The following is a 14,538-nucleotide window of genomic DNA, read 5'->3' as shown; positions in this document are numbered from 1 at the left end:
CACACATCAGCCTAACAAATTCAGGTTGAAGTGCCCTCGGTAGAGACCCAGACATCCATCTGTTTTATGAGTCTGAGTTGAGGGGTGCCTGGGTGGCTCAGTCGGTTAAGCATCCAACTCTCAATTTCGGTGCAGGGGATGACCTCACGTTTTCATGGGTTCCAGCCCCATGTTGGGCTCTGCACTGACCCTGCGTGGAGACTGCTTGGGATTCTCTCTCTCTCTCTCTCTCTCTCTCTCTCTCTCTCTCTCTTCCCCTGCCCCAGCTCCTGCTCTCACTGCCTCTTTCAGAATAAATAAACTTGAAAAAATTACCAAAAGCCCGAGTTGAAAACGACTCCAAGCTCATCTCCCAACTGCCCTCCCCCTTCCATCAGTCATTAATTGATTGATGGCCTCCTGGCCGTTCCTTGGGCATTGCCAAGTTTGTTTCCACCTCCAGGCCTTTGCCCTTGCTCTTGCCTCTGTCTAGAATGCCACCCCGCAGCCTCCTTTGAGTAACGGGAACAATCTGTGTCACGACCTTTGGTCAGTGACGTTTGCTTTTCCAAGAGGCACCCTCTCCTTATTCATGAAAATTCCACCTGTTCCCGCGAGAGCCACCCCCTTATCCAAATGATGGGAGAATAGGGCAAGTCTATATCCCGCATAACGCTACATTCCACCCCTCAGCCCACTCGACAAACACCCTACTTGACAAACCCTACAAAGAACACAAGGGCCTGTGTCCGGGGGGTGTCCTGGGGGGCGACAGCTGTCCTAGTTGATGTTGTTTGAAGTAAAGCTATCCTTACGCTGACTCCAGCTGATCTTGGAACGTTTGTTCTCTTTGGGCACTTGCTGATCGATCACCTTGCCTTTCCACTGAACAGACGACGACAGAAAAATGACAAGCCACCCCCCTCTTCTTTTGGCGGGGGAGGATCTGGTGTCTTCCTGGTCTGCATTTCTGTGGGTGGTGCGGGCACTGGCAAGACCAATAAGAAGTGATCCGCTCCCTTCACCGTGGGGGGAGCTCTATGGAGGAACGAGCTTTCACTTTTGGCCAGCACCCCTGAGTTCTAGTTCTTTCTCCACTGTTTTTTAGTCATGTGACCTTGGCCGTGTTGTTCAATCTTTATGAGCATTTAAGATGGAAATAACAATCCTACCTTGCTGATAACAGTCTGTTCTCAAGCGCAGTTGTAACTAGATTTAAAAACCTAGTCTCGAGCGCATGGGTGGCTCAGTCAGTTAAGCATCGGGCTCTTGGTTTCGGTTGGGGTCACGATCTCGTGGTTTGTGGGTTCGAGCCCTGCATGGGGCTCTGTGCTGACCGTGTGGAGCCTGCTTGGGATTCTCTCTCTATCTCTCCCTCTCTGCCTCTTCCCTGCTGGCTCTCTCAAATTCCCACACACTGGCTGCATCCCAAGGAAGTGGCTTTCTATGTTTGGAATAGGTTGAAGAGAAAGGCCACGTTTCCTCAGGGTCCTTGTACCTTAGCGAGCTCTGCAGAGTTCCAAACCCTGTCTGGTCTTATCTGTGGCATCACACTTTCTACCCAGATTTGTATATTGTGCGCCTCAGCTGATCACGTGAATGGATGAGACTAGTAGTTGGGAAAGCTGTATGAGTGTCACACGCTGTCTCCTAATGATGTGGCTTGAAACAGAACTGGGTGGTATTGATCCGACTGACCAACTGACCTCTAATACCACGAAACTAGTTCCTGACATAACCGGATGTGTGGCAGACATTCTGTGCCCACGGGGACAGCTGAGGTCGACACAGATTGGCAGTAATCTGTCCCGAAGCACAGAGTGAGAAGTTTCTCGGGGCTACGTGGGTAGGGAATCGGCTGGTTGGGATCTGGAGGGACTATCAACGGACACCCAGAAAGACCGTCAACCCCCAAAGCAGCAGCCCGTGATACATACCCGCAGAGAACGTCACAGAGAAAACTGAGGTAAAATCCGGGAATCCGATCAGATGCAGAGAATGTGGATACAGAATAATGTACAAGAAAAGGACTAAAAAATTGGTTATTTTTGAGGCTCGATGAAATATAAAATTCAGAGGATTATGTTGGTTTGTATTTGGATCTGCTGTTAATGTTGCATAACTTTCGATTAGTGTGTTTATGAGTACGACTACATACACGTGATTTCATTTCATTTTATTACTTTTTACATGGTTTCATTTTAAAATTGAAAAAAAAAAAAGATTGACAGAGGGGTGCCTGGGTGGCTCAGTTAAGCATCCGACTTTGGCTCAGGTCATGATCAAACAGTTCATGAGTTCAAGCCCCGCGGGTTTCTGTGCTGATGCCTGGAGCTTGCCTTGGATTCTGTGTCCCCCTCTCTCTCTGTTCCTCCCTCTCTCACACTCTGTTTCTCTCTCTCTCTCTCAAAAATAAATAAACATTAAAAAATTAAAAAATAAAAATCTTTTAAAAAAGATTAACAGAGAGCGATAGAACATAAAGATGGAAAGAACCAGGGTCCTCGGTGGTTTTGTGGAGTTACTCAATTTACCAACCCTGGAGTCCTCGGCCACCTTCCCGTTATATATATATATATCTTTGGCTGACTTGCTTGTAAGATCAGGGGCTATTAACAATTTGTCATACACTTGGCCGATATTTTTTTCCCTCTCTGCAATTCGTCTTTTAATGTAGTTTATTGGGTGGTTTTCTATCTTGGAATTTTCTAGTATTATATTGTCAAGTCTTGTCATCTGTTTCCTTTATGGTATCTGACTTTTGGTCTTACTTTAAAAAGCCTTCACTGGGGGTGCCTGGGAGGTGCACTCGGTTGAGCATCAGATTCTTGATCTTGGCTGGGGTCATGATCTTACAGTTCGTGAGTTCAAGCCCTGCTTGAACTCGGTGCTGATGGTGTGGAGCCTGCTTGGGATTCTCTCTCTCTCCCTCTCTCTCTGCCCCTCCCCTGCTCGTTTTCTCACTCTCTATCAAAATAAATGAATAAACTGAAAAAAAAATGGACATGAGCTGGATTTGGCCCATGGGCCATACCTCGCTGGCCCCTAGTGTACATCCTGTGGGTGCTTCCCCACGGCCCCTGCCCTCTCCCCCATTGGGTTAGCAGCCAGGTTTGGAGGCAACTGACCTGCCCTCCTAGCTCTAGGTGGAGCATAACTGTTTTAACCTAAAAAGTTGATTCCTGTCATCTTGCTACAGTGATTGCTTCTGGATACACAGCCCTAAGTCAGTCACACCCCGGCCAGTGTGACTAAATTGATATCTGAACCAGTTCAGGCCAATGAGTTGCAAAGGGAGATTAACTGGGGCTTTGGGGAAAGATGCATCCTTCTTCTTGTGGGAGGCCTACTGGACGCTGTTCCTTTCTCCCCTTCTGGAAGATGTGGGAGCCTGTCATTCAGGGTTCCTGGTTGCATGAAACAAAAAATAATTCGGTGCAATTGAAGCACAAATGGACTTTATTATGAGGGTCCTGGGTAGTTTACAAACTCTATAGGAGCAGTAGGAATCTCTAGAAGGAAGAGGCTTGGAGTCTGAACAGCCAGGGAAAATCCCACTGCTGTAGACCACAGTGGAGCCGGAGCCATGTGCCAGGGAAGCGGAGACAGGGGTGGCTTGACATCTCAGCCTCTGTAGCAGGAGGAGGGCTCTGCCTGATGAGGTGGGAGAGTCCTTAAACACTGAGATTCAGATCTTGGGAGACCAAAAAGGTTGACAAATGACCCCTGTTATGGACTGAAGGTGTTTGTCCATCCAAAATTCATGTGTTGAGGTGCCATCCCCCCAATGTGATGGTATTTGGAGGCGGGGCCTTTGGAGGTAACTAGGGTTTGGATGAGGTCATAAGGGCGGAGTCCTTATGATAGGATTAGTGCCTTATAAGAAGTTGAGAACTAGCTCTCTTTGCGGTGTGAGATGCCTGGAGGGAGAGGGAACCAAATCAGCTGGCATCCTGGACTTCCCAGACTCTAGAAGTGTCAGACATAATGTTTGTTGTATAAGACACCTGGTTTATGGCATTTTGTTATAGGAGCCCAAAGAGACTAGTACAACCTCTGAAGAATGACAAACAACATAGCCATGTTGCCACCATGAAGAAGCGAACTTGGAATAAAGCTGCCCCCAGAGACTGAAACCAGGTCCTCTGTGACATCTTTAGCCCATTGGATTCAGGCTTCTCTGATGCACACTCTGTCTTGAGACCGTTATTGCACGACGCAGCACAGTCCCCTTCTTTTAATGTTGTTGTTGGTTCAATTTGCATTTTTTTCTATCACTTGCTGAATAAAGAACCCCTGCCTGATGAGGGGTAAAGGGAAGACTGGGGGGGGGGGGGGTGGTGGCGGTAATAGTCCCAGAGAGGGGGAAGAAGCTTAGAGTAGACCATTGGGCTGATGGTTTATTAATCAGGCCTCTGGGTGCAATTGACAGAAACACATCTTGAATGTGTTCAAGTCACAAAGGGGAAATTAATGGTTTGGGGTCATTTACTAAATACATCTTTATGAAGCACCTACCATATGCTGGGCACCGTGCTAAGCACTGAGGATACAGATCAAAACAGACAAAATAACCTTACCCTCACGGAGCTTACATGAGCAAATAAACACAGAGTGTGTTAGATGGCAATAAGGGCTATACACAAAAGGAAGGGAAGGGAAATAGGGAGTTGCTGGGGAAAGTGACTGCAGTTTTAAACAGGTGGTCAGGGAGTTATTTGAATAAGGGTGGTATTTGAATAAGGAAGGAGGTTGAAATTTTCCAAGGAAGGAAGGAAGGAAGAGAAAAAAGAAAAGGAAAGGAAAGGAAAGGAAAGGAAAGGAAACAAAAGGAAAGAAAAAGCAAGACCAAGTATAAATCCCCGAGGCAGTGTCAGAGCAACAGTGAGGAAGTCAGCATTTTAGCTCCCGCAAGACCAGCGGAGGGAAGAGAAGGAAGAGTTGGGATCAGAATGGTATCAGGGCTCCGATCTTCATGCTGAGCCATTCATTTATTAAATATTTTACCTCGTGGCAAAATCACACACCATCCTCCAAGCAGAGAGATGCTCATACGTGGAGGGAGCCGGAGACAGCTAACAGTGTCAGAAGCACAGGAAAGCCCGTAAGCCTGCTTCGTTGTCCATCGGGAGTCGCTCTGGCCAGTTCCTGTGCCAGGTCTGTGAGCCGAGGATGATGCAACGGACCATCCGAATTCTGCTGAGGATTCTGGTTTCATCCCTCCTGATGGACCAAGCGTGATTCAATCCCGATGGTCCAAGCAGGACAGACTCTTTTCGTCCCCCACAAACTCTCTAAGGGGTCGCATCTCTGGTGCCCACTCGGTGGGTCAGCTAAGCAACACACGTGGGCGTGACAGTTGTGGGTGGAAAGTCTGAGCCGGGCCCCGGAGGACTCGCGTATTTTGGAACCTTGATCTTTAAGATTTGCCCCGCCTCCTCTCGAAGGGGCGGAGCGACGAGGGCAGCTGTCCCCGCCTTCGCACCACCCGGCCGGCTCTCACGTGGGTTGGGCCGCTCAGTAACAGCTCTTCTTCCGGGACTTCCTGGTCTTCGCGACCAATCAGAGTGCTCTTCCTGTCCTGACCATTGTCAGCCGGCTGCCAATCGCGCGCCTCTACCAACGCCCCTTAAAGGCGCCGCCGACGCCGCCTGAGCCGGGGCTGATCAGTTTCTCGGTTCCTGCCCCCAACTGCGGCATGGAGTCGTCCCAGGGGCGGCCTGGGCCCGAGGCGGACCTCCCGGCTGTAGGGGAGCAGCAAGCCGTGATCTTCGGCGGCGGGCCGGGCCGAACCCCCTCTGAGCCGCCCTCAGGCCTCCCGGCGTCTGGGCAGGAAGAGGCCGAGAACGTTGAGGGCGCGAGCCGCCACCCCGGGGCGTCCCCGAAGACTTCCAGCCGCGGCGCCGTCCACCGGGCCGAGCGGGAGGCTCGGGACGACGAGCCCGGCCGCGGAGGGACGCGGTCCGGGCCGGGTAGCCGCCGGGGGGCGCCGGGCCCTGAGCCCGACCCCCACGGGTCCTCCCGGCTGAAGGACCCGGAGCCACCGGAGGACGAGCTTGCATCCGAGAGCGGCTGCCGTCGAGGGAGCCCGGGAGGCAGCGGGATGGAGGTGGAGCCGCAGGAGGAAGACGAGGAGGCGGCGGCGGCGGCTGGCAGGGCTGGCCGCTCGTTCTCCAGCCGCCTTCAGGACAGCCGCAGCCTGGACGGGCTGAGCGGGGCGTGCGGCGGTACCGGGTCCGCAGGGGGTGCCGAGCCCGGCGCGGGCGGCGGGCGCCGCGCCACCATCTCCAGCCCCCTGGAGCTCGAAGGCACCGTGAGCCGCCATGGCGACCTCACCCACTTCGTCGCCAACAACCTGCAGCTCAAGATTCGTCTGAGCGGCGCCCCTCAGCCCCCGCCCCCTGCCCCTGCGCGGCCCTGCGCGGCGCCCGCACCGACTCCCGCCATTCCTCCCATCGACCCCGACGTGCTGCGGGACCTGGAGCGGCTGAGTCGGGAGCTGGGCGGCAGGGTGGACCGTCTGCTGCGCGGGCTGGGTGGCGCGGTGCAGGAGCTGACAGCGCTGAGCGTGGGCTGCATCCAGACCTACCGCGACGCCGTGGACTCCCTAGGCGAAGCCGTGGACATGAGCATCAAGGGCATGTACACCCTGCTGGCCCGCTGTGAGGAGCTGGAGCGGGCGCTGCAGCCAGTTCAGGGGCTGGCGCGCCAAGTCCGGGATATCCGACGCACCCTGGAGGTGTTGGAGGCCCTGTGCAAGTGACCGGGAGGGCAGGACAGGGCTGGCCAAGCCCGGGGCCCAGCAGGATCCTAAGGACTCAAGGAGCCCTGGTGGGAACTGCCCGCCGAGGGGAGGCCTATATACTGGAGGCTCTTCCAGATGCATTTAGCAGGCCTGCGACCACTCGCTGGGCCTTATTCAGGTGTATGTGGGGAAGTTCTGAAGCCTTCCCCGGTGGGAGGGGATGATGCTCTGCTTCTATTAAGTTGGCCATCTGTAGCTACCTTGTTCTCAACTCTCTTCTCCAGCTAGAGCACCGTCTCTGGGAACCCAGGGCTTTAGGTCTCGGCTTGGGAGACGTGACTGCCATATGTGGTCCAGAAAGGAGAACAGAGGAGGCCCCAGCCCCCACTGTGGCCACCCTGATTCCCGTGGTCACATCTCAGGTGCCAGGGGCTGTGGGAGGTTGAGTGGTCCTTGGCCACACACCATGGAGACAAGGATGCACACCCCCTGCTTCTGCCCTCTGGCCCCCTACCATCCCACCTCCCTAGCCAGACCCGGGGTGGAGCTAGACGGAATGCATTGCATGGTAGAGGGGGGTGAGGTGGGAGGGGTCTCGCTGCTCTCAGGGTTCAGGCAGAATTGTTGCTGGTTTTGAAGCCCACCTATTGTGGAGTGTTCTAATCAGCTTTGGCTTTCTGAGTTTTTGTGGAATTAAAGTCCTGCTGCTAAGGCTCAGGTGTGTTTGTGTGGGCTCACAGGGGTGATAAGCTGAAGGAACGGGGATGAGGGTCGGTCTTTTTCACGGAGCTCTCCTGGCAGATGCTGGGAGAGGGGCGGGGGTCCCAGGCTACCTGGGCAAGGGTATGGCTCCTGTTCTTAGGCAGCCCTGCCATCTGAGGAGATGTGCAAGACACAGACATGGGCTCAAAGATCCATTAAAGCAGAAACACAAGCAGGGTGCCCCACTATCTGTCAGGGTCCTCTTAAATCTTGAAGCGGGACCTTAGGTCTGTAGGGAAGGGGTCCTCTTAGATCTTGAAGCGGACAGGCAAGGACTGGGTGACCTCTTGGCTGGGAAGACTGGAAACACCTGTTACCTCCATTCCTGACCCCGTTTCCCACATGCTGCTGCTCAGTGTCCTATTTGCCCCAACCTCTCCAAGCCTTCTGTTCACAGTTCATATAGTAAGATCCCGGAGCCCCCAGGTTATGGGCAGGAGAGTTACAAATAGAGATATAAGAAAAAACTCCAGTTTTATGAAACTTTCCTCCTCCCCCGCCCCCAAGGCAATAGCATCTTGGATTGAATCTCATTACGTTTCTATTTTGGGTGTGAAAAGTTCTGGGATTCAAAACGTTGCTCTGCAAACCTTCCCCGGTAACAAGAAATTACCAGTACGAAGTTTTACGGAGAGGGGAAGGAAAGGAAAAGAAAGGAACCGCTTCTGGCCCGTACGGGGATCGAACCCGCGACCTTGGCGTTATTAGCACCACGCTCTAACCAACTGAGCTAACCGGCCAGCTGATGCTAGCGCCTCAAACTGGAGCCATGTAGAATTCATATTGTTGGTCCGTCCTGTCTGTAGGAAAATTTGAAAATGGGTAGGATCATTTGGGGGGACGTGAAAACGATATTAACAGAATCACCAGATACTTCGGGAAAGCGACAGCAAGGCGCCGTACGGGTGACGGGTAAATACAGATGCCACTCCCTGCTCGGCTGCAGGTCGGGATGTGCGTAGGGAGCCCGCGATGGACAGCGCGCACCTAATGGTGTCCGCGATCCCAACCAGAAACGTCAGAGGCGGAAAGCGCCGCCCGAAGCCTCCCGGTGGATTCCCGGGCAGACGGTGGTGGACCTGGGAGGGTGGGGAGTGGGGGGTGGAATTGCACAGGCAGGATTTCCTGAGACACCTTGCAAAAGCAGTAAGCTACGGAGGCACCGCTGGGATTCGAACCCAGGATCTCCTGTTTACTAGACAGGCGCTTTAACCAACTAAGCCACGGCGCCCACCGCCCGGTACCTGGCACCTTCTTTCCCTGGCCAGGTCAGCTCCACGGCAGGTGCGCGACAGGTTCGTGGCAGGTGCCTAGACGCCCCTTGGCACCAACCTCTGGCTGTTCTGTTAAACGGAGTAGAAGGGACGAAAACCAAGGCTGAGGACAAACGAACAAGCCGCAGGGGTGACGTGGAAATTGAGTCGGGGCGGGTAGGAGGTAACAAGAGAAATTCTTGAGATTACAAAACTGAACCCCGGCTGCGACAGCCACACGCCGACGAGGATGGGATTCGAACCCACGCGTGCAGAGCACAATGGATTAGCAGTCCATCGCCTTAACCACTCGGCCACCTCGTCTGCGAAGTTGCGGCTTCCGCTCTTCTCTCTGGGGCCTGAACTCGTCCTCCCGCGCGCGGGGCCCACCCACGTGGCCGAGGGAGCGCGCGCCCGGGGAACCGGCGCAGCCCCGCGAGCACGACTCACAGGGCGACCGCCAGCCGAACGACCTTCTGTCCCGCGCGCCGAACCGAGGGCCCCGCCGCGCGCGCCCGTCCGCCGGAGCCCGGCCACGCGCCCAGGCTCTCGGTCCCCGGATCTGCGCGCACGAGCCCGCGAGATCTGGGCTCCCCCGACGGGGCGGCTCGGGACTGGGCGCCAGGAGCCCTCCTCTCCCGGTTCCCACGAGGTGCCGCTTCAGCCTGGGCGTTGGGGCTCCGGGGTAGTGAGTCACGACGGGGAGGCGAATAAATAAAAGTGATGGAAGCCTCGGCGAAAAGGAGCTGACCCCGACGTGATTTGAACACGCAACCTTCTGATCTGGAGTCAGACGCGCTACCGTTGCGCCACGAGGTCGGCCGGCCAAGGAGGTGGACAGGTCTCCCCATGGCCACTTGGCGGCTGGCCGGGGACCCGGCGGTTGGGGACTGAGAGCGGGGACACCCCCCCCCCCCCCCCCAGAGCTTCTAAACTCCGGTGGCGTTGATGCCTGCGCCGTCCCGGCGCCAGCTTCGTGCGACCCGCGGGGACCCGGCGCGCCTGGCAGGGCAGCGGTCGTCCTGCGGGCGAGCAGGTGGCCGCGAGCTGTCACGGGGGACCCCCCCCCTTCTTCCCCCGCCCGCCCACAGCCCAGCGGAGACGGACGTGCGAAGAATCCCGTGGAAAGCCGGACGCCTGGCGGAGCGTGAGGGAGCGCTGCCGGAGCCCCGGCACCTGGTGGGTGAGACGAACTCCTGCAAGCCTGCGTCTCTTCCTGGGTGCACCTTACCGTCGTCTGCGGGGCCTTCCGGCGCGGCCCCAGCCCCAGGCTCGGAGGTTTGATTTAAAAGTCCAGAGCAGAGCCCCAGCTTCCGTAATTGTGTCACTTGTTACAGTGTTGGGGAATAATTTACATGCAGTGAAACACGCAGATCAGAAGTGTGTGTTCTGATCAGTTTTAATAAATTCAACCCACAAACCATTTAAGATGTAGGATGTAGGACGTTTCCTCCACCCCCAGAAAGTTCTTCTCCGGTCCCTTCCCAGGGGCAACCACTGTTCTGATTTCCATCACCATAAACATCAGTATGTTTTAGAGCTCTCCAGGTGAGAAAGAGCTGGGAACTTCTAGAGAGGGGTACCGGAAGCTAGCAGAGCCCCCCCCGCCCCCGTTTGCCTCTTGACGGAGGAGAGGGGTTCAACAGGCCAACATGGCGAAAGAGGTCATGCTGTGTCTCAGTCTCTCCTTTCCAAGTCAAATGTCTGCACATTGGGCACAGTGGCTCTTCTGAAAGTCACAGGGACCACAGTGATGTCAAAGCCCATGGACGTTTCTAGGGCCTGGCTTTGACTCAAGGCAACATCTTCTTTTAAGAGCCTTCTTCTCCTTTGGTTGTCATAACATTCCTCTCCTGCCTTTCCCCATCCCCACCCCCAGTCTCTTTTTCTGTCCTTTTAATTCCGAGTTCTGTCTCCTCTCCTCACACTACACGCTTTCTCTAAAGTCAGCCATCTGTGTGCTGAGGGCTCCTGGAGACTGCTCCCACCTCTGGGTTCAGACGGCCAGCCCCTGCCGGGCACCTTCACTGGACCCTGTCATCCCTCCTTCCCAGTCCTTCAGGGCTCACCGCCAGTGTCTTATCCCGTCTCTTCCCTCTCCCTCCTTCTCATTTCCAGTCACCAAGTCCTGTCCATTCCTTTTCCTCCTGAACTCTCCTGCCAGCCCTCACTCTTCCACTTCCGCTGCCCCCCACCCTTTCTCTTTTGCCGGATTATTGTAACAGACTCCTTTCTGATGTCTCTGCCTCCAGAATAGCCAAAGAGTTTTTGCAAAACTTGATTTGCATTTCTAAAATGCAAACTTGATCCCATCACACTGTGGCTTACAGTCAGTGCCCCAGCACCTTTGAGATTAAGTCCTAACTTATGGGCTGGGCCCCCAAGGCTGCACACTTCTTAAGAGGGCCCTGGGAGGATGTTGCCAGTGTTTCAGGTATAGGCTTTGCCACTTCCTAGTTGTGTAATTTGGGCTGGTTATTGAACCTCCTTGAGCCTCAATGTCTCCATGTGGAGAATAGTAAAGATTGTAATGGATCACTATTAGTTCATTTGCTAAGATAAAGTGCTCAGGGCCTGACTGGTCATAATTGCTCAGTTACTACGACTGCTATTATTAATGTCTGGTCCTTGCGTGATTCCTCAGCCACTGCCTCCTCACCTCCCATGTGACAACCATGCTGACTCATTTACAGATGCTTACATGCACTTCGGTCCCAACTCTCTCTGCTGATCCTTCTTTACCTGGTTGACCCTTACATACCCCCCCCCGCCCCCCACCAACACTCAATTCAGAAGCTCCCTCCTCCCTACTCCCCCACTCCAATCTGGAGGAAGAGGCCTTTGATGTGTCTCCTCCAAGATAACTTAAAACACTACTTTAAAAAAATGTTTATTTATTTTGAGAGAGAGAGAGGAGGTGTGAGTGAGTGTGTGTGTGTGTGTGTGTGTGTGTGTGTGTGTGATCAGGGGAGGAGCAGAGAGAGAAGGAGAGAGAGAATCCCACGCAGGCTCCACACTCAGCCTGGAGCCTGATGCAGGGCTTTAGCCGGGGATCATGGCCTGAGCCAAAATCGAGTTGGACGCCTGACCAACTGAGCCACCCAGGCACCCTAAAACACTATTTGTAATTGTTTCCTTGATTGTTTCCCTCTCCACATCCTAAGTTACTCAAGAGAAGGAAGTATATATTCCTGGCACCCCATACAATTCCTGGAGTAGAGTGTGTATTCAATAAGCATTTGTGAAATTAATGAGGAATCGCTTTGGCAGAAGCACCAGAGTAGGGGAGAGCCTGCTTTGTAGAGGAAGGAGACGTGTCTGAGTAGCTGAAGGACATGGGGTGAAGTGGAAATTTTTGCTAGAAAGGGAAGTAGGCTCAGTGAATATGGTCCTGGGGAACGTGGACTTGATCTCTAGGTTCAGAAAGGTCCTGCAGCAGGTGTGAGGTATTATCAGTCCAGTGTCACCATCCAGAGTACTCTCTGACATTTAAGTCTCCATGTATCCCACCAGTTTCCAAACTTTAGAAATCAACAGATGATTCTGTCCGGATCTGCCTTGTTCAATATGGTAGCCACCAGAGTGGCTGTTCAATATGGGGCCATTCAAATTAAGTTGAAGGACACCTGGGTGGCTCAGTCGCTTAAGCATCTGACTCTTGATTTCAGCTCAGGTCATGATCTCATGGTTCGTGGGTTCAAGCCTGGAGTTGAGCTCCATGCTGACTGCAGGGAGCCTGCTTGGGATTCTCTCTCTCCCTCTCTCTGCCCCTCCCCTGCTCATGCTAGAGCATGCTCTCTCTCTCAAAATAAATAAATAAATAAACATTTAAAAAAAGAAATTAAGTAGAAATTTAAAAATTCAGTTCCGTAGCCCCACTAGCCAAGTGTTCAGTAGCCGGCTACCACGTTGGACAGAGACAATACGAAATATTTCCATTATCATAGAAAGTTCTGCTGGACAGCACTGATCCAGAGGCTGAAAGCTGGTGGCTTGAGGCTTGTGTACTCTTGTCATTTTTTTCCCCCTTCTCATTTTTTTTTTTTCACTTTTAAGTTGGATGCTCACATTTATAACTGGAGTAAGAAACTGGATTTCTGGCCTCTCTTAAAACAACAACAAAACCCCCAGGAATCTGGCAACACTGGACCTTTATTTCCTTCCTCAAAATAATTGAGCAAAGCCGAGTAGCTGCTGCCTCACAAAAGCCACAATAGATGTTAAATCTGTCCGTTCGCGATGATCCTAAAAGCAATGAATTGGTCACTCTTGGTGGGTATGCTCAATCTAACGACCAGTTTACAGGAAACGCAGGACACAGAGGAACATGCTAAATGAGAAGACCAGAACACTGCCCACACATGGCCCAGTGCCTTCGGCAGAGAAATTGCAAGAAAAGGAAACAAGGAGGAGTGGGGAGGGAGGAGGAAGAATCTAAGATTAAAAAAAAATAAATAAAAGACGAAAGAGACACATTAACCAAGTGCAGCGTGTGGACTTCATCATCTATACATGGGTATTGCCAGTGGATATTGGGCAATGTCAGCTATTCGGTGATGTCTGGGATTTGCTTCGAAATAACCTAGTGGGGCTGAGAGGGAGAGAGAAGTCCAGCTGAAACAAGTTTGGCCACGTGGTGGTATTTTTGAAGCAGAATGGTAGGCTTCAAACGGGGTTCGTCATACTATTTTATTTGTACATACGTTTGAGTCTTTCCATGATAACCACCCCCCCCCCGGCCCCCAAGCTCTTTTCTGACCAGATCAAATCAAATGTTAGGATGTGTGGGTTCCAGCCCTGGAGCCAGTGGACCGCCACCAGTGAAGGACACGCCATATCATCAGCAGTACCTCCTACGGCCACAGGGTGGTTCTAAAACTCACTTTTGTGTGACCTCTGCAGCGTAAGCTTCTGGGAACCAAGGTCATGGAAAAGTGACAGGACAGACCTAAACGCCTGCTCACTGTTTATTAATTCTTAATGTGAAACGTGACTACCAGTTCTTACTATCTAGTAGGTTCCCCTAGGCAGGAAGCCTATAATAAACAGAATGCCCCAAACTTCCATCTGCAGGAACCCAAACTCTAAGAGACATGCTTGACCCCTTCCTTTTTTCTCACCTACCCATAGTCTCATGTTTAGACCTTATTTTTTAATGCTCTCTTGATTCCTTACACTTTGCTCCACTTTCTTATTCCACTCTGGTCCAACATCATTCCATCCGTCCTGGATAACTATACCGATTCTTCACAAGCCTTCTACTTAACATCTTAAAATCGATTCTCCATATTGCAACCAAAGTCATCTTCTAGAATGCTAACCTGACCAGGTCCATCCCCATGGCTGCAAGGCCGCATGTCTTGTCCACCCATCCCCCATCCCCCTGAGCTCTTCTTCCCCTTCCAATACTAGGCTTCAGACACACTAGCTTCCTTTGTGTCCCGCGAACACACTGGCCTTGTTCCCACCTAAGGGCCTTTGCACTTGCCTCTGCCTGGAAAGTTCTTTCCCCAGATCTTTCCCCAGCTGACTCCTTCTCTTCATTCTATTTGCTCCGGGAACTTGGAAAATCTTGCAAAGGCATGTGTTGGGTTTTGCTTCCTTTTATTGGATGACAGTGCTACCTTCTTCTGCGAACAGTCAGACTTGATCAACTGTCACTGGGGGAGTTTGGCTCTGAAGGCCTGGGCTTCCTCATCCCAGGAGAAAGGTCATGTGATCTGCAGGCACCAGAAGGAGCCCTTCAGTGCTTTGCGTCTTGTCCGTGTGCTCAGAAGGTTTCCAGGCTTGCTACGCTGT

General features: G+C 52.9%; 1 protein-coding gene, 4 non-coding genes and 1 pseudogene across 5 annotated transcripts; 2 read left to right on the top strand and 4 right to left on the bottom strand.

Moving 5' to 3' along the window:
- Positions 1-1,216: 1,216 nt before the first annotated feature.
- On the top strand, positions 1,217-2,041 carry LOC106972451 (DNA-directed RNA polymerases I, II, and III subunit RPABC4-like; annotated as a pseudogene).
- Positions 2,042-5,580: 3,539 nt separating this feature from the next.
- BORCS6 (BLOC-1 related complex subunit 6) lies at positions 5,581-7,207 on the top strand. The gene has a single exon (XM_027047734.2). It carries the CDS (start codon positions 5,678-5,680, stop codon positions 6,740-6,742), a length of 1,065 nt encoding a protein of 354 aa, XP_026903535.2. The 5' UTR covers positions 5,581-5,677; the 3' UTR covers positions 6,743-7,207.
- A 945-nt stretch (positions 7,208-8,152) lies between these two features.
- Positions 8,153-8,226, bottom strand: TRNAI-AAU (transfer RNA isoleucine (anticodon AAU)). The gene has a single exon. It is a non-coding gene; the product is annotated as a tRNA-Ile (tRNA).
- A 417-nt stretch (positions 8,227-8,643) lies between these two features.
- Positions 8,644-8,717, bottom strand: TRNAT-AGU (transfer RNA threonine (anticodon AGU)). Its single transcript has one exon. It is a non-coding gene; the product is annotated as a tRNA-Thr (tRNA).
- Positions 8,718-8,981: 264 nt separating this feature from the next.
- Positions 8,982-9,063, bottom strand: TRNAS-GCU (transfer RNA serine (anticodon GCU)). Its single transcript has one exon. It is a non-coding gene; the product is annotated as a tRNA-Ser (tRNA).
- A 423-nt stretch (positions 9,064-9,486) lies between these two features.
- On the bottom strand, positions 9,487-9,558 carry TRNAW-CCA (transfer RNA tryptophan (anticodon CCA)). The gene has a single exon. It is a non-coding gene; the product is annotated as a tRNA-Trp (tRNA).
- Positions 9,559-14,538: the final 4,980 nt, after the last annotated feature.

The sequence above is a fragment of the Acinonyx jubatus genome, chromosome E1 (assembly GCF_027475565.1).
Source record: "Acinonyx jubatus isolate Ajub_Pintada_27869175 chromosome E1, VMU_Ajub_asm_v1.0, whole genome shotgun sequence".
NCBI classification, from domain to species: domain Eukaryota; kingdom Metazoa; phylum Chordata; class Mammalia; order Carnivora; family Felidae; genus Acinonyx; species Acinonyx jubatus.
This window is presented reverse-complemented; position numbering and strand designations above follow the sequence as displayed.